Source organism: Oreochromis niloticus, linkage group LG17 (genome assembly GCF_001858045.2).
Source record: "Oreochromis niloticus isolate F11D_XX linkage group LG17, O_niloticus_UMD_NMBU, whole genome shotgun sequence".
Classification (NCBI taxonomy): domain Eukaryota; kingdom Metazoa; phylum Chordata; class Actinopteri; order Cichliformes; family Cichlidae; genus Oreochromis; species Oreochromis niloticus.
This window is the reverse complement of record NC_031981.2, coordinates 10,807,096-10,833,978: the sequence shown is the minus strand read 5'-3', so window position 1 is coordinate 10,833,978 and position 26,883 is coordinate 10,807,096. Positions and strand designations below refer to the sequence as shown.

The 26,883-nt window shown below is 38.3% G+C and overlaps 1 protein-coding gene across 13 annotated transcripts in view; it reads right to left on the bottom strand.

Moving 5' to 3' along the window:
* cacna1c (calcium channel, voltage-dependent, L type, alpha 1C subunit) overlaps positions 1–26,883 on the bottom strand; it is a 228,238-nt gene that overhangs the window by 80,932 nt on the left and 120,423 nt on the right. For all 13 annotated transcript variants that reach the window (XM_025899651.1, XM_025899656.1, XM_025899663.1 and 10 more), the window contains exon 4: positions 10,061–10,200. In XM_025899651.1, coding sequence (XP_025755436.1) covers positions 10,061–10,200 — 140 coding nt within the window. The remainder of the gene's footprint in view (positions 1–10,060; positions 10,201–26,883) is intronic.

Sequence of the window (26,883 nt, the reverse complement as noted above, 5' to 3'; positions counted from 1 at the left end):
TGCCAGAGTGAGAGGAGCAAAAAAATTAATCTTAAAATATTTTTTAAAACTGCTGCTGTGTCCGCAGCGTTTGCTCTACCGGTCTGATTTTACCCTCAAAACGTAGCCATCGCTGTCCTCTTTCATCCAATGTGTTTACTATTGTCCTAGGTGTTATGGTTCTTTCATAAATGTCACCAAAGCACAGCCTCCTCCCTCCAACTCCTCCATAGACTCTAATGTTAAAATGGCTCAGAAGGTTCGTTTGAAAATCAGAAGAGCATGGTGTTTTTACACTGTCACCACGTCCATATAATAAACTCCACAGGCATGAAAACTGAGAATTAGGTAGACTAGACATTGCTGCCGCTCACGGTGAAAGAATTTCGTCAATAGGACCTGTACTTTTCATTTGGGAAGGATTTGTTTGGGGCTGACTTTTCTGTTCATTTTAAGCAGCAAAAGTGAGGTGCATGTCTCTGTGCGTGTGTATGGAGCCCCTGGCTCAGTCACTATAGCAACCAGGCTCACACCTGCCTGCCTAACGAGCTCTGTCTCTCACTGTGCCAAGATTCATCTTAAACACTTCTCTTTCAACAGCTGCTGTGTCCACAGTGTTTGCTCTACAGCCATCATTTTACCCTCAAAACGAAGCCATCGTTGTTCTCTTTCCAACAGCGTGTCTTTCAAAGCTCAGAGATGTAAACCTTTAAAACTGTGTGGATCCAAATGGAGGGATCATATTTTAGTCATTCAGTGATTCAAAGAATATGAACTTTTAATATTCATTCAGATGTTTTCTGACTCTAAATAGTCTTTTCTCATTACTTAGGTTTTTCTAATTTACATTTAAAACATTTTCAGCTATTTTCCAACTTATTCTCTGTGCTTGTCAGCTTTTAGCAGTTCAGCACTTTTGTTTTCAGGTGAAAATTTCTGTATTTTTCATCTCATTCAACATTTTTAACTTAAAATTCAGCAATTAATTCATTTCAGTGCATACATTCAGAGTCAAGCATTCACACTGCAGTTTCTTCAGAAAATGCACTTTCTAGTTATTATTATTATTATTATCTATTCCGTACGTTTTTTGTAGTCCTACTACTTCAAAACCGTTCAACTTAGAAAAACCATTCAAACACCGTTAGATTCCTCTTCTTTTGGACATGACTGCTTCTATTTTTCTCATTTTTAACATTTATATTTTTAATTTTATTCAACTTTTTTCAACAAAAATTTCCCATGTATTTCAATGGGGAGACCCTTCAAATCCTCATTCAACTTACTCATTTTTAAACTCCTACTACTTCCACATACGTTGACATAGATCCACCATTCAAACTTTAAAACGAAGACAAGACATTCAACTATTCAACTTGTATTTATCTTTTCAATATCTGTTATACTTTTTCTTCAGTTCCAGTTTAAGTTTCATGATGTTTTTTCAGCCATTTCAGAGTTTATAATGGGTGTGTATGGGACGGAATGTTGGAGGTTAGAGTGAGAGCTTCAACTGCCAGAGTGAGAGGAGCGAAAAAATTAATCTTAAAATATTTTTTAAAACTGCTGCTGTGTCCGCAGCGTTTGCTCTACCGGTCTGATTTTACCCTCAAAACGTAGCCATCACTGTCCTCTTTCATCCAATGTGTTTACTATTGTCCTAGGTGTTATGGTTCTTTCATAAATGTCACCAAAGCACAGCCTCCTCCCTCCAACTCCTCCATAGACTCTAATGTTAAAATGGCTCAGAAGGTTCGTTTGAAAATCAGAAGAGCATGGTGTTTTTACACTGTCACCACGTCCATATAATAAACTCCACAGGCATGAAAACTGAGAATTAGGTAGACTAGACATTGCTGCCGCTCACGGTGAAAGAATTTCGTCAATAGGACCTGTACTTTTCATTTGGGAAGGATTTGTTTGGGGCTGACGTTTCTGTTCATTTTAAGCAGCAAAAGTGAGGTGCATGTCTCTGTGCGTGTGTATGGAGCCCCTGGCTCAGTCACTATAGCAACCAGGCTCACACCTGCCTGCCTAACGAGCTCTGTCTCTCACTGTGCCAAGATTAATCTTAAACACTTCTCTTTCAACAGCTGCTGTGTCCACAGTGTTTGCTCTACAGCCATCATTTTACCCTCAAAACGAAGCCATCGTTGTTCTCTTTCCAACAGCGTGTCTTTCAAAGCTCAGAGATGTAAACCTTTAAAACTGTGTGGATCCAAATGGAGGGATCATATTTTAGTCATTCAGTGATTCAAAGAATATGAACTTTTAATATTCATTCAGATGTTTTCTGACTCTAAATAGTCTTTTCTCATTACTCAGGTTTTTCTAATTTACATTTAAAACATTTTCAGCTATTTTCCAACTTCTTCTCTGTGCTTGTCAGCTTTTAGCAGTTCAGCACTTTTGTTTTCAGGTGAAAATTTCTGTATTTTTCATCTCATTCAACATTTTTAACTTAAAATTCAGCAATTAATTCTTTTCAGTGCATATATTCAGATTCAAGCATTCACACTGCAGTTTCTTCAGAAAATGCACTTTCTAGTTATTAGTGTGAATGCTTGTAAAAGCATTCACAGTATTGTTCTTCTAATCTTTATTATTAGTGTGAATGCTTGTAAAAGCATTCACAGTATTGTTCTTCTAATCTTTATTCTATTTTATTATAGATTCCGTACGTTTTTTGTACTCTATCTCCTTCAAAACCGTTCAACTTAGAAAAACCATTCAAACACCGTTAGATTCCTCTTCTTTTGGACACGACTGCTTCTATTTTTCTCATTCATAACATTTATATTTTTAAAATTATTCAACTTTTTTCAACAAAAATTTCCCATGTATTTCAATGGGGAGACCCTTCAAATCCTCATTCAACTTACTCATTTTCAAACTGTATCTACTTCAACATACGTTGACATAGAGCTACCATTCAAACTTTAAAACGAAGACAAGACATTCAACTATTCAACTTGTATTTATCTTTTCAATATCTGTTATACTTTTTCTTCAGTTCCAGTTTAAGTTTCATGATGTTTTTTCAGCCGTTTCAGCGTTTATAATGGGTGTGTATGGGACGGAATGTTGGGGCTAGAGTGAGACAGCTGAACTGCTAGAGTGAGAGGAGCGAAAAAATTAATCTTAAAATATTTTTTAAAACTGCTGCTGTGTCCGCAGCGTTTGCTCTACAGGTATGATTTTACCCTCAAAACGTAGCCATCGCTGTCCTCTTTCATCCAATGTGTTTACTATTGTGCTAGGTGTTATGGTTCTTTCATAAATGTCACCAAAGCACAGACTCCTCCCTCCAACTCCTCCATAGACTCCAATGTTAAAGTGGCTCAGAAAGTTCCTTTGAAAATCAGAAGAGCATGGTGTCTTTACACTGTCACCACGTCCATATAATAAACTCCACAGGCATGAAAACTGAGAATTAGGTAGACTGGACATTGCTGTCGCTCACGGTGAAAGAATTTTGTCAATAGGACCTGTACTTTTCATTTGGGAGCGATTTGTTTCGACCTGACTTTTCTGTTCATTTTAAGCAGCAAAAGTGAGGTGCATGTCTGTGTGCGTGTGTATGGAGCCCCTGGCTCAGTCACTATAGCAACCAGGCTCACACCTGCCTGCCTAACGAGCTCTCTCTCACTCTGCCAAGATTCATCTTGAACACTTCTCTTTCAACTGCTGCTGTGTCCACAGTATTTGCTCTACAGCCATCATTTTACCCTCAAAGTGAAGCCATCGTTCTTCTCTTTCCAACAGCGTGTCTTTCAAAGCTCAGAGATGTAAACCTTTAAAACTGTGTGGATCCAAGTGGAGGGATCATATTTTAGTCATTCAGTGATTCAAAGAATATGAACTTTTAATATTCATTCAGATGTTTTCTGACTCTGAATTTTCTGTTCTCATTTCTTAGGTTTTCCAAATTTTAATTTAAAAACTTTTCAGCTATTTTCCAACTTCTTCTGTGTGAACATCAACTTTCAAAAGTTCTGCACTTTTGTTTTCAGGTTGCAAACTCTGTATTTTCAGGCTCATTCAACATTTTTATTTTTAACTTAAAATTCAGCAATTAATTCATTTCAGTGCATACATTCAGATTCAAGCATTCACACTGCAGTTTCTTCAGAAAATGCACTTTCTAGTTCTATTTTATTCTTCCGTACGTTTTTTGTACTCTATCTCCTTCAAAACCGTTTAACTTAGAAAAACCATTCAAACACCGTTAGATTCCTCTTCTTTTGGACATGACTGCTTCTATTTTTCTCATTTCTAACATTTATATTTTTAATTTTATTCAACTTTTTTCAACAAAAATTTCCCATGTATTTCAATGGGGAGACCCTTCAAATTCTCCTTCAAATTACTCCTCTTTAAACTGTATCTACTTCAACATAGGTTGACATAGAGCCACCATTCAAACTTTAAAACGAAGACAAGACATTCAACTATTCAACTTGTATTTATCTTTTCAATATCTGTTATACTTTTTCTTCAGTTCCAGTTTAAGTTTCATGATGTTTTTTCAGCCGTTTCAGAGTTTATAATGGGTGTGTATGGGACGGAATGTTGGGGCTAGAGTGAGAAGGCTCAACTGCTAGAGTGAGAGGAGCGAAAAAATTAATCTGAAAATATTTTTTAAAACTGCTGCTGTGTCCACGGTGTTTGGTCTACAGGTATGATTTTACCCTCAAAACGTAGCCATCGCTGTCCTCTTTCATCCAATGTGTTTACTATTGTACTAGGTGTTATGGTTCTTTCATAAATGTCACCAAAGCACAGCCTCCTCCCTCCAACTCCTCCATAGACTCTAATGTTAAAATGGCTCAGAAGGTTCGTTTGAAAATCAGAAGAGCATGGTGTTTTTACACTGTCACCACGTCCATATAATAAACTCCACAGGCATGAAAACTGAGAATTAGGTAGACTGGACATTGCTGCCGCTCACGGTGAAAGAATTTCGTCAATAGGACCTGTACTTTTCATTTGGGAGCGATTTGTTTCGGCCTGACTTTTCTGTTCATTTTAAGCAGCAAAAGTGAGGTGCATGTCTGTGTGCATGTGTATGGAGCCCCTGGCTCAGTCACTATAGCAACCAGGCTCACACCTGCCTGCCTAACGAGCTCTCTCTCACTCTGCCAAGATTCATCTTGAACACTTCTCTTTCAACAGCTGCTGTGTCCACAGTATTTGCCCTACAGCCATCATTTTACCCTCAAAATGAAACCATCGTTCTTCTCTTTCCAACAGCGTGTCTTTCAAAGCTCAGAGATGTAAAACTTTAAAACTGTGTGGATCCAAGTGGAGTGATCATATTTTAGTCATTCAGTGATTCAAAGAATATGAACTTTTAATATTCATTCAGATGTTTTCTGACTCTAAATAGTCTTTTCTCATTACTTAGGTTTTTCTAATTTACATTTAAAACATTTTCAGCTCTTTTCCAACTTCTTCTGTGTGGATTTCAGCTTTTAGCAGTTCAGCACTTTTGTTTTCAGGTGAAAATTTCTGTATTTTTCATCTCATTCAACATTTTTAACTTAAAATTCAGCAATTAATTCATTTCAGCGCATATATTCAGATTCAAGCATTCACACTGCAGTTTCTTCAGAAAATGCACTTTCTAGTTATATTTTATTCTTCCGTACGTTTTTTGTACTGTATCTCCTTCAAAACCGTTCAACTTAGAAAAACCATTCAAACACCATTAGATTCCTCTTCTTTTGGACATGACTGCTTCTATTTTTCTCATTTCTAACATTTATATTTTTAATTTTATTCAACTTTTTTCAACAAAAATTCCCATGTATTTCAATGGGGAGACCCTTCAAATCCTCATTCAACTTACTCATTTTCAAACTGTATCTACTTCAACATACGTTGACATAGAGCCACCATTCAAACTTTAAAACGAAGACAAGACATTCAACTATTCAACTTGTATTTATCTTTTCAATATCTGTTATACTTTTTCTTCAGTTCCAGTTTAAGTTTCATGATGTTTTTTCAGCCGTTTCAGCGTTTATAATGGGTGTGTATGGGACGGAATGTTGGGGCTAGAGTGAGACAGCTCAACTGCTAGAGTGAGAGGAGCGAAAAAATTAATCTTAAAATCTTTTTTAAAACTGCTGCTGTGTCCGCAGCGTTTCGTCTACAGGTATGATTTTACCCTCAAAACGTAGCCATCGCTGTCCTCTTTCATCCAATGTGTTTACTATTGTGCTAGGTGTTATGGTTCTTTCATAAATGTCACCAAAGCACAGCCTCCTCCCTCCAGCTCCTCCATAGACTCCAATGTTAAAATGGCTCAGAAAGTTCGTTTGAAAATCAGAAGAGCAGGCTGTCTTTACACTGTCACCACGTCCATATAATAAACTCCACAGGCATGAAAACTGAGAATTAGGTAGACTAGACATTGCTGCCGCTCACGGTGAAAGAAGTTTGTCAATACGACTTATACTTTTCATTTGGGAAGGATTAGTTTGAGCCTGACTTTTCTGTTCATTTTAAGCAGCAAAAGTGAGGTGCATGTCTGTGTGCGTGTGTATGGAGCCATTGGGTGCAGTCACTATAGCAACCAGGCTCACACCTGCCTGCCTAACGAGCTCTGTCCCTCACTCTGCCAAGATTCATCTTAAACACTTCTCTTTCAACTGCTGCTGTGTCCACAGTGTTTGCCCTACAGCCATCATTTTACCCTCAAAACGTCGCCATCGTTCTTCTCTTTCCAACAGCATGTCTTTCAAAGCTCAGAAATATAAACTTTTTAAACTGTGTGGATCCAAGTGGAGGGATCACATTTCAGTCATTCAGTGATTCAAAGAATATGAACTTTTAATATTCATTCAGATGTTTTCTGACTCTAAATAGTCTTTTCTCATTTTTTAGGTTTTTCTAATTTACATTTAAAACATTTTCAGCTGTTTTCTAACTTCTTCTCTGTGGATGTCAGCTTTTAGCAGTTCAGCTTTTTTGTTTTCAGGTGCAAATTTCTGTATTTTTCATCTCATTCAACATTTTTAACTTAAAATTCAGCAATTAATTCATTTCAGCGCATATATTCAGATTCAAGCATTCACACTGCAGTTTCTTCAGAAAATGCACTTTCTAGTTGTTAAGGATTATTAAAAATGTGGGTGGGGTATGGGGTACACATTTTTTTCTGTGTGACAGAAAAAGTTTGAAAACTGCTGAGCTTGAGTCTCATTCGTATTCATATTGCGCATGCACACATGAACACAGCCTGTTGAATTACTGAGCCTTAACTAATGACCTCTCAGGTAAGTGCCAGCCAAGTATGGACCATAGTATCTATGTGTGTGTGTGTGTGTGTGTGTGTGTGTGTGTGTGTGTGTGTGTGTGTGTGTCTGAGGCTGCTCAGCACCAGGTACAAGCTCTTTCACCCATATGGTGAATAATCCAGAGGGAGTGAACTCTTGTCACTTCTCATCTATACACAGACACACAGACAGACTGGCAGTTAGATTCGCAAGGGCACAGAGACAAACAGCCACACACACACACACACACACACAGCCACACACACTCCTTGCAGCTTGTGAAACAGAAGAAGTTTGTGTTTGTTAGCTTTTCACCTCTATTCTAGTGGATTTTATTCAGTTTGCAATTCATTTAAATGTCAGGTTAAAACTGAGTTGGCATATTATTGGAGTGCTTTCGAATGTGTTAGCCCTTTAGCAAAGAAGTGGTTAGGATTAGGCAACATAAGCTCTTTGGGGGATATTAGGAAAGAATTATGATCATGATCATGTTCACCTTCACGATTGATTTACACAGCAGCAAAAAAGGAGCATACATGACCTTTGCACTGAATTCTGACTGTTTCAAGTTAAAAAACTAAGAATTTTGAGATTATTCAGTATTCTCAAATCAAAATCAGAATTTTGGGGGAAAAATATCTGAATTTGGAGATTGAAGCCAGAATTCAGACTTTAATCACCCAAGCTAATAAAATACACTAATCAAAAGTCAATAAGCTGTTTAGCATTGGCATAGAAGATCTGGTGTTCCCTATAGGTGCTGCTCAACTCTTAAATATATTTACAAATGTGGCAAAGAAGAAGCAAAGTTACGACAAAGAAATAATCACCAAACACAAATTTCCTTACATTTTGTGCCAAGTTTATATATATGTTCAGTGGCCCTAACCCTCTAGTATACATATTTTTTGAGCCTTTTGAGGCATCCATATCCAGTCCCTTATAACATTAATTATCAAATAGACTGATGTGTCATTCGTCATGCAGTCAAATAGGCGTATGTTTCGCCTTCTGAACTTCCTTTGGCAGGGTTGTAAAAGAAACAAAAATATTTGCAGGCATCAGTGCAGTATAGTTGTAAATTAAATCATGTTACATCACAATAAAAGGCACAATTCAAATCGAGAAAGAGACACAAACAGAGAGAGACAGACAGTGAGGGTAGATAACAGCTTAAGAGTGGTAAAGGTTGTGTTTATGCCACGGGCACTGGCACCATGTTTTCAGCCGATGGGGTGTATGTGTGTGTGTGGTGTGTGTGTGTGTGGTTGTAGGCTCAAGCCAAACGTGTTCAGTTAGTGATGGCTAATGTGAGTGAACACTTGACTTGCAATGAACAAGACTCACTGAATGTGCATATCTGTGTGTTGGTGTATTTACAAAGGCTTCCTCCAGGCTGAGGGTGCTTTGGTGCACACATGCACATGAGCATGCACGCACACACATGCGCACGCACACACACACACACACACACACACACACGCTCAATTAGACCATCTTTATGGCATAAATGTAACTGTCAAGTCCAGTGGTTAGAGTACCATTGCCCTCACAAAATTATGTATACACACAGCACAGCTGGCAAAGAGGTCTCGCACACACCACACACACACACACACACACACACACACACACACACTCAGGCAAAATGGATTTAGCAGATGGACTATGTTGCTGAGTTGCAGATAAAGAAAAACAGAGCAGAGCTTTGCTATCAGCATCTCACAAGCTAATCAGTTTAAGCTTCACCAATACACTGATGGCCAAAGTTTGCTGCAGCTTTAACACAGATTTTCTGTGAACTAAAGAAAGCTTTGACAATGGACGATACTCCTCTCAAATGGTTACTACAGCAATCTTTATAAAATACAACAAAATACTAAATATACTCGAGATATTCTGAAAAAAGAGCATGCATATCCTCAATCAGCCTCTTAATTCTGAATTACTTTGTGTGCCAGCAGGCTGGACATTGCAAGTCAAATAATTTTACTGTCACAAATAGAGAGAGTGTTCAGTAACGCTGACAGGATCACAGAAGTTGCACTGATCCAGGCTATCAACACAGACAATCCGACTGTGAAAGATGAACATAATTTTGGCACAAACTGAACTTTTTATTTCAATGGTTGGATGTTAAAAAAACACATGACTGTCAGGTTAAATTAGTAAATAAATTAACAGACTTCAACTTCTCACCAAGGCTGTATATTTGTCTCTCTGTCAATGAGACGAGTCGAGCTGAATTTTACAAAACCTAGTAGAGATGTGGAGCAAGGAGGAGCAAGAAGAATCTATAAAATGTTAGTGCAGACCTGGATCACTTTCATTAAAATTGCAAAATATGGGATTGGCCTTGTGGAGTCTGTCTGAGTGCCCTTCTGGTTTTACTAACAGGAAGTAGAGTAAAAGATGAGCTACAAGAGAAAATATCCCTGCTTCTTTGCCTTTGCAACTGAAAGTAAAGAAGGCCACGTGGAATGCTATCTTATTGTAATTTTGATAGATGCTAACACTACGACTACCTCTTACATTAGACAGAGGCTGCCAATTGACTTGGCTGTACTTCCATTGGTTGACAGTAATTATACTAAGGTACTATGATTAATTTGCCAATGATGTGCTGAGGTTGTGTGTTTCAGGTAGCTGTTGAAAAGAGACTATGCATCACAATTACACAACTGAATCTATGAAATCTGCTTCATCTGTCAAACTTCATAGACTCACTTGGAGTAACACAGAACCATCAAATAACACCTCACAGTTTGTCTCTTTTCTGTGTGATTCTGATCGCTTACCCTACAACTACAATGATGAAGTCTAGCAGATTCCAGCCGTTCCTCAGGTAGGCGTTGGGGTGGAAGAGCAGGCCGTAGGCTATTACCTTCAGGAACGCCTCCACCGTGAAAATGATGAGGAACAGATACTCCACACGCTCCTGTGCAGACACAAACATAAAGAAGTCCATTTACTCATCTGAGGGGCATCATTGCAGCACGACATAAAACGAGCAACAGACAAAGATAAAATCAGAGGTAATTATAAATGAAAATTTGAAATCAGATTAAATACTAAATTCATGCTGCAAAGGAATGATTCAGTATTCTTGAACTAAGTGCAGTAGATCTTTTCATCGTGAGAGGTGGCTAATTGGAAAAAAATTGACATGTTGCAGCACTATTATACACGCACGTTCATTCACAATCATAAAACTTCTTTATTTTTCCCACATCAACACTAAGGACATTGTATATGACTTGTGAGCACTGGCGGTGCTGGCTGCCTACTCTTTCAAATTTATCAGCCAGAACAAGATGTTCTGCCGCTGTTTATGTGGCTTCTGCTTTGTGCGTATGCATGTGTGCGTGCGCACGTTTGATTATTTATGTGTTAACATGTATTTGTCTAACTTGTAATCATGTACACAATCAAAGCATTTTGATTATGTAATCAAACTGGCTCTCTTCCTGTCCTGCGAGGTTACTGTCTGATGGAAGGAATGATTTCATGTGCACATGTATGCACACGCAAACACACATACACACAACAGGACTTTTACTACAGAGCTCCTCAGGGATTGTTGTCATATTGCCGACCCCAGCCTGACAGGGTCCTGGGAAATGTCCTGAAATGGCCTTGAAAGAGAGCAGGATCATATAACTTTCTGACTATTGCAAAGTCGTAAACAATTCATCATTCACCTAATTCCTTTTCATATCTGATTTTAAATATTTTGTCAAGTTTTTAAGGAGAATGAGATCAAAGCAATGCAGAAATCTGTTTATTTCTTGCTGTGCAAATACAATGTCCTATATATAGAAGTATTCAACATCCTCTTGCTTTCTGCCCAGTTTCTTTCTTTCTTTCTTTTGGGGGTGGGTAATAAAAACATAGCTAGCTCCATCTATCAGTCCATCCATTCATTTAATTCCCTGCTCCTCCTCTTCTTCCCGCTATTTTCCCATGGATACATACACACAGCGGGCCAGAGGTTTGGGACAGAAGGCCAGGCAGGTCTCTCTAGGCTCCAGTCTCATCCCTGGGAAGAATCAGCTAAACCTGAAGAAGCTGTGTTTAAATTTACCAAAATATCTTCACAGGCTGACTGACAAAGGAGTTTAGGTTGGATTCCATCGTTGACTTACATAATCACATACAATCCTGATGGAAAACAGCTTCTAAATTGTCCAATCCACTGGAATTACATGCCTTCAAGCCTGTTATTTCCTCTGATCAATGCTGACATTTTTCTCCTGACAGCTACAAAGCTGACGTCACTGACTGTGCAACACCTGAGTCACATGCTGGCCTTTGTGTTTTTAAATTTCTTTTTGTTTCTGGCTTGTTTTGAGGCTCTCAAATACTAAATCATTTGCACTGAGAGGAAACATCTTTTAAAACTTAAAACTGATAAGGAATGAGTGATTAGCAAGGATCTAAAGGAAAGATCAGTTTACCACTGTCATAAAATGGACATGACATTGGTTTTGGAAAAAATAAAAATGTATTCTTCTGTAGATTACACAGCAGGGGTGTCGAACCCCCGCCTCGAGAGCCGGTGTCCTGCAGGTTTTTAGATCTCACCCTGGGTCTACACACCTGAATCAAATGATTAGTTCATTACCAGGCCTTTGGAGAACTTCAAGACATGTTGAGGAGGTCATTTAGCCATTTAAATCAGCTGTGTTGGATCAAGGACACATCTAAAACCTGCAGGACACCGGCCCTCGAGGCCTGGAGTTCGACATCTGTGTTTATACAGGGACGGCATTTTAAAACTGAATGCTAACCTTATTTAGAATAAAATTTCTTATTCTTTATTGTATTTATTTGATTGTTGGTGATTTTTAAGCAGAACATTCTCAAATCATTTCTGAAAAGAGGTTAAATGTCTGTAATGGTGTTTAATCCAAATCAGTCCGATCAGTCTATAACTGCTAAAGTGTTTCTAAAGTTAAAAGTCAATGTTTACATTGGAAAAACTCGTGTATACAGTGGCTGCATTAAGATTAGATGTTCAGGCTGATGAAAATCCGAAGCCCATCCAGCTAAACAAACAAGAGAGGCTACATCATACTCTCATTAGGCCAGTTGCAGTGACACTTACACAGCCATTTCCAGGAGCATGGGAATCAGGCATTTTTGTAACCACTGATCTGACTTTTTCTCAAGTAGGTTTTTTCAAGTGTTTAAACTTGTTTTTTTTTAGAGCTCTATATAAGAGCTCATGAATCACAGCTGCCAACACATTACAACTGCAAGAGGCTGATAAAAAAACAAAAAAACTTGTGCTTTGATTTCTTTTTTTGTTCATAATGAAGCGATTAAACTTGTAAACCATGATTTTTCCCACACTTAGAAAAGCTCAAGTAACTTGACAGTCAAGGAAGTGACATGAATTTTAATATGTGGATTTAAACAGGTTGAAACACAGAATACTTGAAAGGCGAGTCGATTTTTAGCCCAGGGATTCTGTGCCTCAGTCACCTGCTCAGAAAGCTGTCTTAAACTTGTTGTGCTCCTGCTCTCTACGTTTCTAACCTTCAGTCATTTCAATTCAAGTCCGTTCAGCGTCTTTTTCAGCCCAAAAGTGTCCAGCTTAAAGATAAAGATTGAGATTTTCACAGTCGACACCTGTTTTTTTTTTCTGCGTGCGCGTATCGGTTTCAAAGCCTGCAGAACTGATTTGGTTTAATATTCACCGTTTGTACCGCAGACCCTTCAACGCACAGTGGAGTGTTAGCAGTGTATGCGGAAGTAATTAATCTCACAAACACACACATCCTCCCTCTCGAATATACAAAAGCTCTCTATCACGCTCGCGCGCTCTCAAACGCGCAAAGATACATACACCCGAGCTGTGTATCTGCTGGTGATAGGCAGACAGTGCGGCGCTCAGAAACATAAAACAAAGAAAAACATCTGGTAGGAACAGCTTAGCCTGACACGCACACACACACACACACACACACACACACACACACACACACACACACAGAAAACACACACTTCCTCCTTTCCTTCAATTCATCCAGACCTGTAAAGGGCAAAATCCAAAGGGGCAAGACTAATTTGGTTAGTGACTGGAAAAAGACGAGAGAAGATGAGAGTACATGAGGAAGAGAGGCAGACTATAGAGACAGAGAGAGCGAGAAAAGAAAGCAGACAGAATGACCGAAAGGTAAGCATGTGGGGGCAATAATTCAGTTAACTGTGATAGGTCAACCAAACCACCTATCCATCAACTAGGCCAATCAGATTATAGTATCGACATTCTACCATAGAGCAGACATTGTTTCCATTTGCAATGACCTTCTGTGTTTGTGTGAATGCTGCAAGACAGGATTAGCTATTAAGCTGCTTTTGAAGGAACCCACAGATATATCACACTGTGTGTGTGTGTGTGTGTGTGTTAAGGCATGTGTGTGCAAGAAGAAGACAAAAAAAAAGTATCATATCAAAAGTATTACAACAGCACAAATCAATACCACAGAAGAAATATCCTATTCTTCACTTGCCCCTGCCAAATTCTGACCCGATCATCTGAATGTTGCAGCACAAATCAAGACACATTAGACCAGGCAGTAATCAGTTTCAGTTTTTGTGTACTTATGTGAACTGAAGCCTCAGGTGTGGCACCCGGTGTGGTCTTCCGCTGCTGTAGCCCATTTGCCTCAAGGTTTGAAGTGTTGTGCATTCCGAGATGCTCTTCTGCATGACTTGGTTGCAATCAGTAGCTAGTTTAATTGCCTTTCTATGAGTCTGCAGCAATCTTCACATTCTCCTCTGACCTCTGGCATCAACAGCCCATTTTCTCCCAGAGAACTGCTGCTCACTGGAGATTTTCTCTTATTTAGACCAATTTTTTGTAAACCCTAGAGATGGTTGTGCAAGAAGCTCCCAGTAGATTACAGTTTCTGAAACACTCGGACTAGCCCTTCTGGCACCAACAACCATGCCACTTAAATCATCTTTCTTCCACATTCTGGTGCTTGATTTGATCTTCAGCATGTCTACTTGACATCCACAAATGCAGTTATATAACTGGACGACTATACATTTTTAATAATGATAGTAATAATAACACATTTTACAAAAACGTGCCTTTCAAGACAACTAAGGACACTTAACAATAGAGTAAAACACATAGTAGAACAGTGACAAAACAAAGAATAATAAAAAAGGATAAAATAAACAAACAAGTTCAAAGTGAATATGCAGACTTGAACAGATTGAGACTGAGTTTGCGTTGAGATTTAAACTTGGGGAGGGAACCAATGATTCTTATATCTGGGGGTAGAGAGTTCCACAGCGTGGGAGCAGAGCAACTGGAAGCTCTGCTTCCCATGGTGCTGAGGTGGAAAGAAGGCATAGCAAGTTGGGTAGAAGAAGAAGATTGAAGTGAGCGGGCAGAAGAGGTAGTGCTTAACAAGTCAGAAAGGTAAGGAGGACCAAGGTTATTAAGGCCCTTGAAGGTGAGGAGAAGAAGCTTGTATACTATTTGGAAGTTCCTGAAGGATAGGGATGATGTGCTGGTAGGACGGGGTTCTGGTAATAATGTGGGCAGTTTTGAACAAGTTGAACCTTATGGAGGGATTTTTGGAGAGATCTAAGAGAGAATTACAATAGTCAATGCAGGAGGTATGAGACTAAGAACAAGAACGGACGCAGACTGGGTGGAAAGAGAAGAATTTAATCAGTTAATGTTGTGTAGACAGAAATAGGCAGAATGAGTGAGATCACTGATGTAAGATTTATAGGATAGTGAGCTGTCTAGGATGACACCAAGGCTCTTAACCTGAGGTGAAATGAAAACCGTAAAGTTGTCAATAGTGAGCGTGAAATGATTTGCCTTCAGTAGGTTGGATTTGGCGCCGGTAAGGATTTCAGTTTTATCCTGATTGAGCTTAAGAAAATTTGAGCTGAACCAGGATTTTAATTCAGATAAACATTCTGGAGGTATCAGGCCTGCAGGAGAGATATAACTGGGTGTCATCTGCAAAACTGTAAAAGTAAAGATCAAATTTATGGAAAATGGTACCAAAAGGGAGAATTATGAAGAGAAGAGGGCCTGAGACTGAACCTTGGGGTACACCAAAAGTGACTGGGAATAGACGAGAGTAGAATGATTTAAGTTGAATAAACTGGGATGGGTCAAGGAGATATGATTGGAACCTGGTTAGGGATGTGTCGGAGATGCCAAGAGAGGAAAGTCTGTTTAGAAGGATGGAGTGAGAGAAAGTGTCAAAGGCTGAAAGATCATTAGTAACTTTAAGTAAAGCAGATGTACTGTGACATGAGCGAAAGCCAGATTGAAACCTCTCGTAGATATTATTATTAACCAGGTGTGAATGTTGAGCAGTTGTGCTGCTGGTGCGCTTAATCAAGTTACAAATGAGTGTAGCAGGAGCAGTACTTCCAGTTAATTAATGTTATGAGGTGAAGCAGTATGAAGTTATAACTTTTCTCTAGTTTGTTTCTTCCTTTTTTAAAACTTTTTCTTAGCTTTTTTTTAAAAGTGTCAAATAGCAAATAGCAGCAGCAGACTGATAGATGTATTAGATGACTCAGTGGTTTTAGTTGCCGGGTAAAAACAAGAATAAATACACAGTAAGGGGTTAAACTAAACCCAATAAATTGGTGGAAAAACCTGTTAATCATTATATTTTTTTACAGTGCTTTAGATTAAGTCAATGTATCCTTATCAGTGAGGTTACAATGTTGTAAAAGTTTGCACATTAGTATTATTAATATAGTTTGCAGGGGTGAAGGGGGTGGGAGTTGTTTAAACCTATGTTTTCAAATCAAATTTGATTCCACATCTACCTTTGGAATTATTGTTGATCCTCTCTCACCATTCATTTAGACTGCCTTAAAAATAACTGCTGAAATAACTGCCCAGGGGAGTTGTTAAGATGCATGGCTGAGTGGCAAGACTTGCTTCTTGAAAGACTTTGGTAAAGTAATATCAATACCCAACACCCTAAACAGATGGAAATTCTTTAAACAACGTGGGCTCTGTATGTAAGTCATATGCTCAACACCTACATCAGACTGAACTAGCAACCACCTCTTTCCTATATGAAGCCAACCAAAAGCCCGTGTGAGGCTGTAGATAACAATATTAGAAGCTCAGACAAAAAGTAAGAGGATGATGCTTTGAATTCGAGCTCTTTTAACCCCAAGTAAAGTTAGGGCCAAACCTGAGGCTCTGTCTTCTTCTCTAAGTGTCAACTCCTCCTCTCCCAATTATTTATATCTATCCCTCTCTCAGTTTCTCATTCCTCTCTTCTACATCTTCACCTCTTTCTTTCTCTCTATCTCTGTGGGTGCCAACAAGAAGTTACCATAGAGACCAAGATGGGTTTCGACGTTACCATGGAAACTGTGGGCTGCAACAGCAGCGGCAGCAGACTTTCTCTTCCTCACACACACACACACACATACAGATGACACTGATCAGTACAGTACTAAGAATATCCACAGCACATAGTCCTAATTACTACTCTTCTATCAGCATTCAAACTTCCTATTGTAAGTCTTTGTGCACTTATGTATACCAGCAACAGCTCCTGTATGAAATCATGTACTCATCTCTGCTGAAGTGATCATGTGTTATACTTGCCACATGTTTTACCTTTTACTTACCACCAGCAGATTGGACTTAGTCTCATATAAAACTTTAGTGTCACTTTACACAGGCCTTTAATCTATAACATTAAACTTAGCTAGTTTGGTATGGATGAACATAAGCACGTCTTTGCCAGTAGAAAGGTAAAAAGTGACCATATTTCAGACCTCTGTCTCAGATGAAATAAACACCTGGGTGGGTGCTTTTACAACATTGAAAGTGTATTTGGGATCACTGTCTTGCTGAAAATGAAGCCTATCAGATGCTTTTCTGCATCCATAATTCCACAAGTTTTGTCAAATTCCCCAACACCACTGGCTCAATGGTCCTTTGTCAGGTTTTTGCTGGATTTTTTCGCATTTCTTAAGGACATGATATTGTTTATCTGCTTTTCCGGGCTGCAACTTCTTCTTTTCACCTCTTCTTGTTCAGTTTCCTCAACATCCCTCAACCAAAAAATTACTCTGAAAATAGTAAAGTACAATGCCTGGACTTAAAATAAGTAAGAAAACAGTCGATGACTCACCTTCAAAACCTTCAAAAAACTAGAAAACTATTGCTCAATATCAATTAAAAAAAAATTTAAATAAAGTCGGATTCTTTGTAAGCTAAGTTTTCTTTTTCCATCATGTCTTTATTCACATCACACCATCTGTCACAGTTGTAAAGGGCTGCTTGAAAATGAAAAAAATAAATCCTAATCAAAATTACATTTAGATGCCAGTTATTTAACATAATTAATCATTACCTCTATAAACAATATGAATTTAATGAAATTAAAAATATCAATTTTTACTTGGGTTTTTGGAATTTATTCTAACTTAATTGTGTAGACAGTGAAGCATGCCACTTGGCTTCAGGCTAGACTTAAAAGAGGGCTTTAGCACGGGTGAACTGTAAACTGTAAAGATCATTATAGTAAATGAGTGGAGCACATAATTCTTTTATCTCAATTACCTTGTTTTCACAATCATTGGAGGCCAAAAATCCATCCTGAGTACCACATCTGACAGTCATAAAGAGGAAACACTCAGCTCTCCATTCATGAAGGCTCTGCACTGAGGACATCATGGTCACTCAAGAGAAGAGAACTCTTTTCTTTCTCTCCAAAACCTACTATTGAGGTTGTATTGAGAAAGGCTCTTAAAGCTAGGCTGAGTTTTGATGGCAGCACCTTGGGTTGTAAAGTTTAATATATTGTCAATCATCTATGTCAGCTGCCCTGTTCCATGAGTCGGAAATGGAAAAGTGTCTTTTTCCTGTGCTCACTGCCTGATGAAACAGATCTCAAAGCAGAAATAAACACCAGAAGAAAAGAAACAGAAAATTTCAGCACATTCTGCAGTTTTTTGTAATATAAAGGTCAACCTTCAACCTTTAACTTAGTCTAAATTATGCTAGGTTATACTAAAAGTTCAACACGGCTTTGAATCCATTCCCTTTAATGTAACTGACTAATTCTGAGCTTTTAGTGAGACACTAGGTATGAGTTTGGTTCACTGAATATATATGACAGTAAGAACACGAGTGCTTATGTTCTACATAATTAAAGCCTGACACAAGGGAAGGGGACAAAACAAGACGTAAGGAGGTCTACATAATATGTAATTATGATATCCAGAAGCCTTCAGCTACAGAGTGTGTTCAGCAAACATAGCTTAGCAAATATTATGATTTCATTTGAAAAAAAGGCCAACCAACACTGCCTTGATATATTCAAGCTGTAAGCAGTGGTATCTCTGCCACTCACAGGTGATTGCAATTATTTTAGAGATTTTCCTGGTAACAACTTTATAAATAGTCTATTATTGCACAACTTCAGTCTCTTAGTTGCTGAGAGGCAACAGACCTGAACACAGTATTAACATGCTGCATCACATGTTCAAATCAAGACTAAATTATAAAATTCAGTTCCAATCTGTGGGACTCTGGAAGGAATTACATGTTGTCTTCATGCATGCAGCTGGGGAGAGATGACAAGAAAAGGGATCTATACTTATCAAGGGTCATGACCCCTTATCTACAGTTGTAGATCAATGGTAGATCACACACATACAGTCACTCACACAACCACGGTTTTAGGCCCAAGCTTACAGTAATATGGCTGATGAACGTCTGTCTATGAATGGAAAAATACTAGACTGTCATTGTTTGTTTCCTGCAGTATACTGAATATCAAAGTTTACATAAAGACAAAAACTCCAGTTTCTAGGCAACTAGCACTGTAACTACCAAAAAGGAAAAGCAAGAGAGAAAAGAAGACAGGAAGAAAGTATGAAAGAAAAACAGCAAGTAAGAAAAAAGAAAAGGGATGAAAACAAGAAGGGAAGAAAGAAAGGAAATTGAGACATTTGTATCCATGCAACAAACGTCTTGACACGCAATCTGTCTGTGGAGGTTGATTATCATGAGACTTGTGTGTCTAATGTGATAAAAATGATTCACATTTGTCTTTCCATAACAATTTTTACAAATACAGATGACATGCTGTGTTCTCTCATGCTGGTCCAGGGAGTTTGCACATTTCAGCTGTAGCTTTTTTTAAAAGGCAACTTTTAGGGGAAGAAATGACATAATGTGAAGAAAGAATGCAGAGTGATGAGTATTGTGAAGGGCTGAGATTTATTTCATACTGTTGGTATGTCAGTATATGCAATCATTTCAGAAACACTGAAGTTCAAAGTTTAGTGTTGTCCTACAATCCATCTATCTATCTACATCTACATATATATATATATATATATATATATATATATATATATATATATATATATATATGTAGAGTGAGAGAGAGAGAGAGAGAGAGACAGATAAAGATATATATGAATGCCTAAACAATAAATTAATCTTCAAATAGAACTATATCAAAATGTAGACTTATTAAACAATTATGAATATTAACAGCAATATAGTTTTATACTTTGACTCCAGAGTATCTGGTGGTATTGTGGTGCAGTGGTTAGCACTGTCGCCTCGCAGAAAGAGTTTGAATACCAGCTGGTTGAGGCATTTTTATGTGGAGTTTACTCTGGATTCCTCTCACAGTCAAAGACATGCATGCTACATTAACTGGGGTACTAAATTGGACCTATAGTTTGAAGTAATCTTTATTTACTTCATACCACTTCATACATCAATCTATTAACTGTATGAAACAAGCTATTTTTAGCTCCTGGCCCTTTAAACCACCTTTCTTCTTATCAGTTGCTCTTTCTGTTCAAAAGTACAGACATTCTTCACACAACTAGAAGTACATTTCTACCAGGTACTTTGTGCAAAACAAAAGAACTGTATGTTATATTAATATAATAATAAAATAATATGAACACAAACTTTAATTCAACCAAAATTAATCTAATCATTATCATCAGCCTAAATGCAAATTGACGTCCCCTACCCTTGATGTAACCCGACACTGACCATGAACACCTCTTCATTTAAAACTGTGACCAAACTCAATATGAATGTACACGACGTATAACAATGTATAACAATATCTACCTCTGTTTTTCTGAGGTAGTTTCTTCCTTTATAAACTGATCTCACTTTTACACACTACACACAGAGAGAGATTAAATATGTCAATAAACCACATCCCAGCTGAAATTTCTTTTGGAAACCAGACAGCTAGTACTGTCAAGTTCTTCTTCCTCTAAATGAATAATTCATTCATTCATTTATGCTCTTAAGCTGCCTCTCTTCCTTTGAGTTAAAATGTTGGAAGCCTATCCCAGAATGCATCTGGAAGAAGTTTGAGAAATAACTTATCACACAAGTAGTCTTACACTCATAGAGGCGATAAAGCCAAGCAAAAGTCAAACTGACCTTTGACAGAGACAAAACATTTAAAATCATCTTCAAATATAGACCGAAGAGCAGAAAACAGGAGACAATGTTTAGAAGGCTATCAACGTAAGCAGAGAACTGAAATAGAGAGCGAGAAAAAGGACCAGAGTAATTGGTCTAAAAATAAAAGAACACAGGGGCATAAATCATGTAATATAGACAGCCAGTGTGTGTGTGACTTAGAGTGTGTTGATAAATGTGTGTACACTAGTTGATGTCTGGGGGGAGGTAACTGGTACCCTTGAGAGATGAGAAGGAGAGAAAGAAAGCTGGAAATTGCAGAAAGAAAAAGAAAGATACTGTACATAATAGGAAGAAAATAAAAAAAAGACCAGATGAAAGGTTGGAGAAGCGAGTCTTCCTGGTTTTTTCCACTACCTCCTTTCCAGCGTACACGCTCCCTTTCCTTTCTCCCGATCAATTGAAACATGCTACCCCTCCACTTCTGCATTCCGTTGTGTGTGTTGTGCCTGACTTATCACGACTTCGCCTGCGTCCTGCCTCACCACGCAGGGAGACAGATGCTGCAGACAGACACACACATATAAAAGTCACAGTCCTGAGTTTGGAGTTCACGTTCACACCCTCCCTCGCGCATATACGCTCACAATACACACAGATTTGTGCGTGCAAGGGGACACACATGCAAAGGTACAAATGAAGACAAAGTGAAGTGAGACGCGGGATCACTGTAGTGCATCAAGATCAGAGTAGTTGCTTGCTAAACTGGCAGGAAGAGATAGATTACTATACTCTATAACTCATTGCATGACTCATGGTACAGAATGAGTGTGTGTGTGTGTGTGCGTGCATGCATGTGAGTCATCTAATATGCCTCTTGGGCTGATCATGCTGCTGTGACTTCTAAGGAACACGGAGAGACTGAAAGGTGGTATAGAATGACAAGACCTCACCACAGCATATATTGATATAGAATATTAAAAATAGCATCATTATTCTCTTACAAATGTCGCCCGATTATAGTTGCACTTCACTTCTGTCTTATGTGAACATGCCACTTTTGTGCACACATCTACAGGAATACGAGTACTACAGTAAAGTAAAGTCTACAGTAAAAAACTAATAAACTGAGAACACGGGAAATCAAAGTAACTCTTAAACATCTCGGACTGCCAACTGGAATAAATGGGGGATTTAAATACGCCAGTATGTGCAGTACAGGCTTGGTTTGTCACCCCAAAGCTTTCCTTGTTTGCCTCTACTTACAGAGCATCCCCCTTTCTGTTCATATCCACCTTTACATCGTTTTGTCCTTTTTTTAGATTTCTTAGATTCTTTTAGAACAGACAAATCAGTTAAAGAAAGAAAGAGGACGTCGCTGGTGTTGTTCTCCTCCTGGCATCAACTGAACCGAGCAATCAGAAAAAAGACCACCCTGAAAAACCAACGATTAGAATTCTTAAAAAGAATATCAAAACAACTCAAACTATCCAAAACTATAATACAAGATCTGCAATGACAAACCCAATTTTAACTATTAGTCAGAATGACGCCAGCATAGGACGGCATTAACCACATGCACATACGGCGATGATGTGGGATATGCGCTGTATGCGAGGGAGAACCGAGTTTTGCCTTCTAGGTCTTTGCCTACTGAGATCAAACATAACATGAGTACGTGCCCGCTGATGTGCTGACATGAGTTTTCCTCAGATATGATCCAGGATGGGCCGGCAACCGTGGAAAATGCTGTTCAGTGAAGCTGTGATACTTTTTAATCTTTAAATGACGGACAGAATGTTTTAAAACAGAAATAAATCCAACTCCTCAGGTTTACACAGAGTGTGATGTTTATGCATTTGCAAGGCAAATAATGAATATTTTAATGTATTTTATATTTTACTTTCAGTATTGGTAGTAGTCAGTACTGTGCCTTTAATACCTTTTGGGTTCTAGCTCACTGTTTGAAAGAGTGACAATAAAAGAAGAAATATTGGTGGCTGCCAGCACTACCCCTCAGCCCCCTACATTAACTTGTTCTGAAGTTATGGCATGCTCAAGATTTTCAGAAAGCTTTACCTCTGACCTTGAGGTCAAGGTCACTCTGATTCAAATTCATCTGTTGCTCACACTTGCTGGTGATCAGTTAAACAACTCCATTTGATTAGCAGGTCTGGCTGCTACTTATCTCTTAACTCAGATGGAAGCAGTAAGGGTGTACTTAGTTTTTAACATACAGCTTCATACATACAATTTTGTTAAATAAATAATGGAGCGGTGTAATATATCATGTTTTTGTGCATCTAAGTCTGTATTGGAATAATTTTAAGATCTCACAATTCTTTATTGTGTTTTGATATTTAAAACATTTACTTTCTTTTTACCATGACTCTATACTATTCCACAGCCAACTTACCTGTGCTTGCATCTACCTTTTCGCTAGTGTGTCCACCTACTGAATTGAACTTGACTTGCATCAAAACAGAGCAGGATGGATTTTTGCAGCAATGACCAGCTATAGCCAAATGACTGCTGTCCTCGCTTCAGAAATTTAGGAAATATTTAACATAAAAAGTAGCTATTGATAACTCCCCTCTAAATGTTTCTAGTCTGAAGCATTCCAGATTATATGTTTATTCAGTCCCACATGTTATATTTTGCTTTATAGTCACTAAACGTCACTTTATTTCCTGATTCTTCATTTCCTATTGATATTCACACTGACTGCCAGCGCACTACACTGTGCCACAACAAAACTGTTTCCCCTCTTGCTGAATAAAAGAAAAAAGTCCTAGAGGAAACACTGTTCTGTCCATGTTGATTTGCTCCTATCAGAAGCAAGCACACCACTCTATCTCCCCGCAGAGGGCTCGAGCAGCCCTGCCTGGGAATGTATGTGCGCTTGTTTGCATTTTTGTTAGAATTGCTCCATCATTCCTCCGCTGGTTAATGTTCAGTGGAGCGAGACCAGAGCACAACACGGTGAAAATAGAGAAACAGAGATACAATGGGAAAATACTGACATGTGTGGTTTGGCTGCGTGTGTGCGTGTGCGTGTGTGTGTGTGAAAAAGAATAAATAACACTGAGGTGCGAATCTCATACAGCTGTAAAAGCACTGCAACGGATATGTCAGTTATTTCAAATGGCACCTGGAATCAATAACAATTCCTCTTAGTAAACTACACATGGTTTCATTACAGGGTCATTAAGTGCACTTAAACATGCCATTTAAAGCAAGTCATATGGGATCATGCTTTCATGTGCCATTTGGTGCTGGGAAGTTATCACCATGTTTGCACCACTTGATTGCTGTGGAAGGAGATGTGTACTATATTTCAGGAGCTAAAGCTGATAAGCAAGGTGCGACTGAAGTTACAGAAGCGAAACTTAAATCCAGGGGTAAAAGATTATAGAAAGATTGAACAGAAACACTGGAAGTTAAATTTTTTTAATCACCTTCCTGCAACCTTTTTTTCTAATTATCTTCATATTGCAGTTTTGGATTTCCTTTCACATAAACGGTGTCTGTTTCACTTGTATTTTACTGATGTAAACTAATAAAATCAGCTGCACAGTGGTTAAGTGTTTAGCATCACTGTCTCATGGCTAATGCCAAAGAAGTTCTGTGTTGTCTTTGTGAACTCCTCCCAATGACTACATGCGGAAGCTCTTCTTTTTAAACTTACTAGGCTAATCAGGGATTCAGATTTAGCCACTGATGTGACTGTAAGCATGAGCCTTTGTCTGTCTCTGGGTCACAGGGATAGGCCTAAGTCATCACGGTGAACCAAGCTAGATAAGATGCTCTAAAAATATAGGTGGAAGTATGGATAAATAATATAATTCTGATTGTTTCCACACACAAAAAAAATCATTTTCATAAAATCCTTTTCCTCACAGAAAAAAAACTTGAATAATTAGTACCCCTCATGCAATTTCTTTAAACTTTCATAGTATCTTAGTATCCTAATAGTGCACTTAACTCTCACACTGCAGGCTAGCTTGTGGTTCCTAAAGTTTCTAAAGCTGTGTGCTAGCTGATTGCTTGCGGACATCCCAGGCTCCAGTTGCCAAGGTAACCCTCTAATGCTTTGTTTAGCATTATTGTTCTCATTGGTTGTCTCTTCAGTCACTCGCCTGAAAGTTTAGCGCTAGTCGCGCCCACGTTGCATCGCCAGCAGTCATTTCACTCGTAGTCACCTGAAGTGGTGAAATATCATTCCCTTTCTGTGGTATCTGATCACCACATCACTGCAAAGTGCTTACAGTGTGTATGCAGCTTCAAAGTAAAATTGGAGGTCCATCTCCTTGTCGCCTCACAACAGAAAGGACTCCAGACACTAGATGCCTTTTAAGATTAGACTTAACTTTCCTTTTTGTCAAAGCTTACAGGTAAATCCGGGTCCTGCGGTGGGACTTTCTGTGATACACTGAATATTTCTTCTCCTCTTACCTTTTTTCACTCTCCAGGTGTTTTGTGTACAACTGCTGTGCATAATTAACTTTCGCTATCGCTTTCTCATAGTTTGTGTTTTGCTTTGTCTCACTATGCTCTACTTTTTTTCTTCTTCTAACCATTTGACACAGATGGCTGCCTGAGCCTGGTTCTGTCAGAGGATTCTTCCTTTTAAAAGGGAGTTTTTCCTTCCTACTGTTGCCTGGTGCTTTCACTCTAATATTGTAGAGTCTTCACAGTACAAAGACAGACAGTGTTGTGGTTTAGCACGATATCTACCTAAAGATAAGATAGACAGATTAAAAAACACCAGGTAAAAGAAGAAAACCGGAAAATCTTTTCTGGGACTTATGAGGCCATAATTTATCTGAAGTTGAAGAATTCTTAATGGAGACTCAAAGGGGATTATATTAGAATCATAATTTAAACTTGAAAATGAAAATATGTTTTTTATATATAAATGTGCTGTTTGAGCAAAAAAACAAAAAATCCAATGAAAGTAAAATAATACCTTATGCTATTTCATTTTCACATTAAAAGCTTTTTAACACTACATTTTCAAAGTATGTATTGTGTATGTAATCTGGACAAAATTACATATATATATATATAGAATATATTTTAAAAATGCACACAGTGTCCTTTAAAAGAAATCTATGGAACTACAATGACTTTAATTGATCAACCTAATCTGTGTTGATGAAATATTAAAATATTATTAAAAAGAAGAAAGCTTGTTTAGCTCTCTTACTTGGTGCCATAGCAATGTCACCATGACACCCAAACAGGATTAGCTGCTAACACCCACTCCCCTGCTGTTACCATAGTAGCACTGCTGAAACTGCGACCCACAAGCTATAAAAAGCCAAATTAAACTTCAAAAAGAAAAGAATCAAACAGAAAAAGAAAGTAATTAAAGGGGTAACAACTTATCTTTTGTGGGTATTTAACTTGTTTGATTTGACCGAAGCACATTTTAGCCGACAGGTCAAAAAGAGAAAGAGCAGGACGTGAAAGATGGAGGGAAAAGCTGTGGAGGACTATAAAAATGGCTAACGGGGTTATTATGAGGATGAACCAGAACAAAATCCATTTTTCTCTTTCCTCCTTCACTGTTGAAACCTCAGAGGACCTGTCCTCACCGTGTCTCCTTTCAGCCTCTGCCCGTCTTCCTATCACCTCTCCTTTCTGACTGTGAAATTCAACCTTCACTTTTTTTTGCCAAACCAAGAGAAACACCTGATTTTGGACACTGCCTCTCTCTGCGCTGACCACAGATCTATTTCATAAGTTATCAAAATTTGTTAGTGTAAGGCTATGAAGCAAAAGTAAGGCTTTACAAAAGAGCATAGAAACACGACTTTTTTTATTTTTAAAAAAAGAGAGAGTGTAGTCTCTTTTCTGAAATTTCCACTGATATGGGCATTCACTTATAATCATGGCAGGAAAGGGAATGAAGGGTGAAGGTATAGCCAGCAGGTCTGAGAGTCAGCTGGAGTTAAAGAAGAGTGGAAATGTAACCAAAACACAGACAGACAAGCGTGGACAGGTTGCAGGTAAGAGAGTGAGAGAGAAAAAGAGAGATTAGGTATATATACAAGTTTGTGTGTAAAAGAACTGACTCTATGCAGCCCTGCCACAATTCAATAGCTCGTAGAACCACCTTTACCAACAGTAACTTAACCCAACGATTTTTATTATGGAGGAATTTTGGCCCTCTCTTCT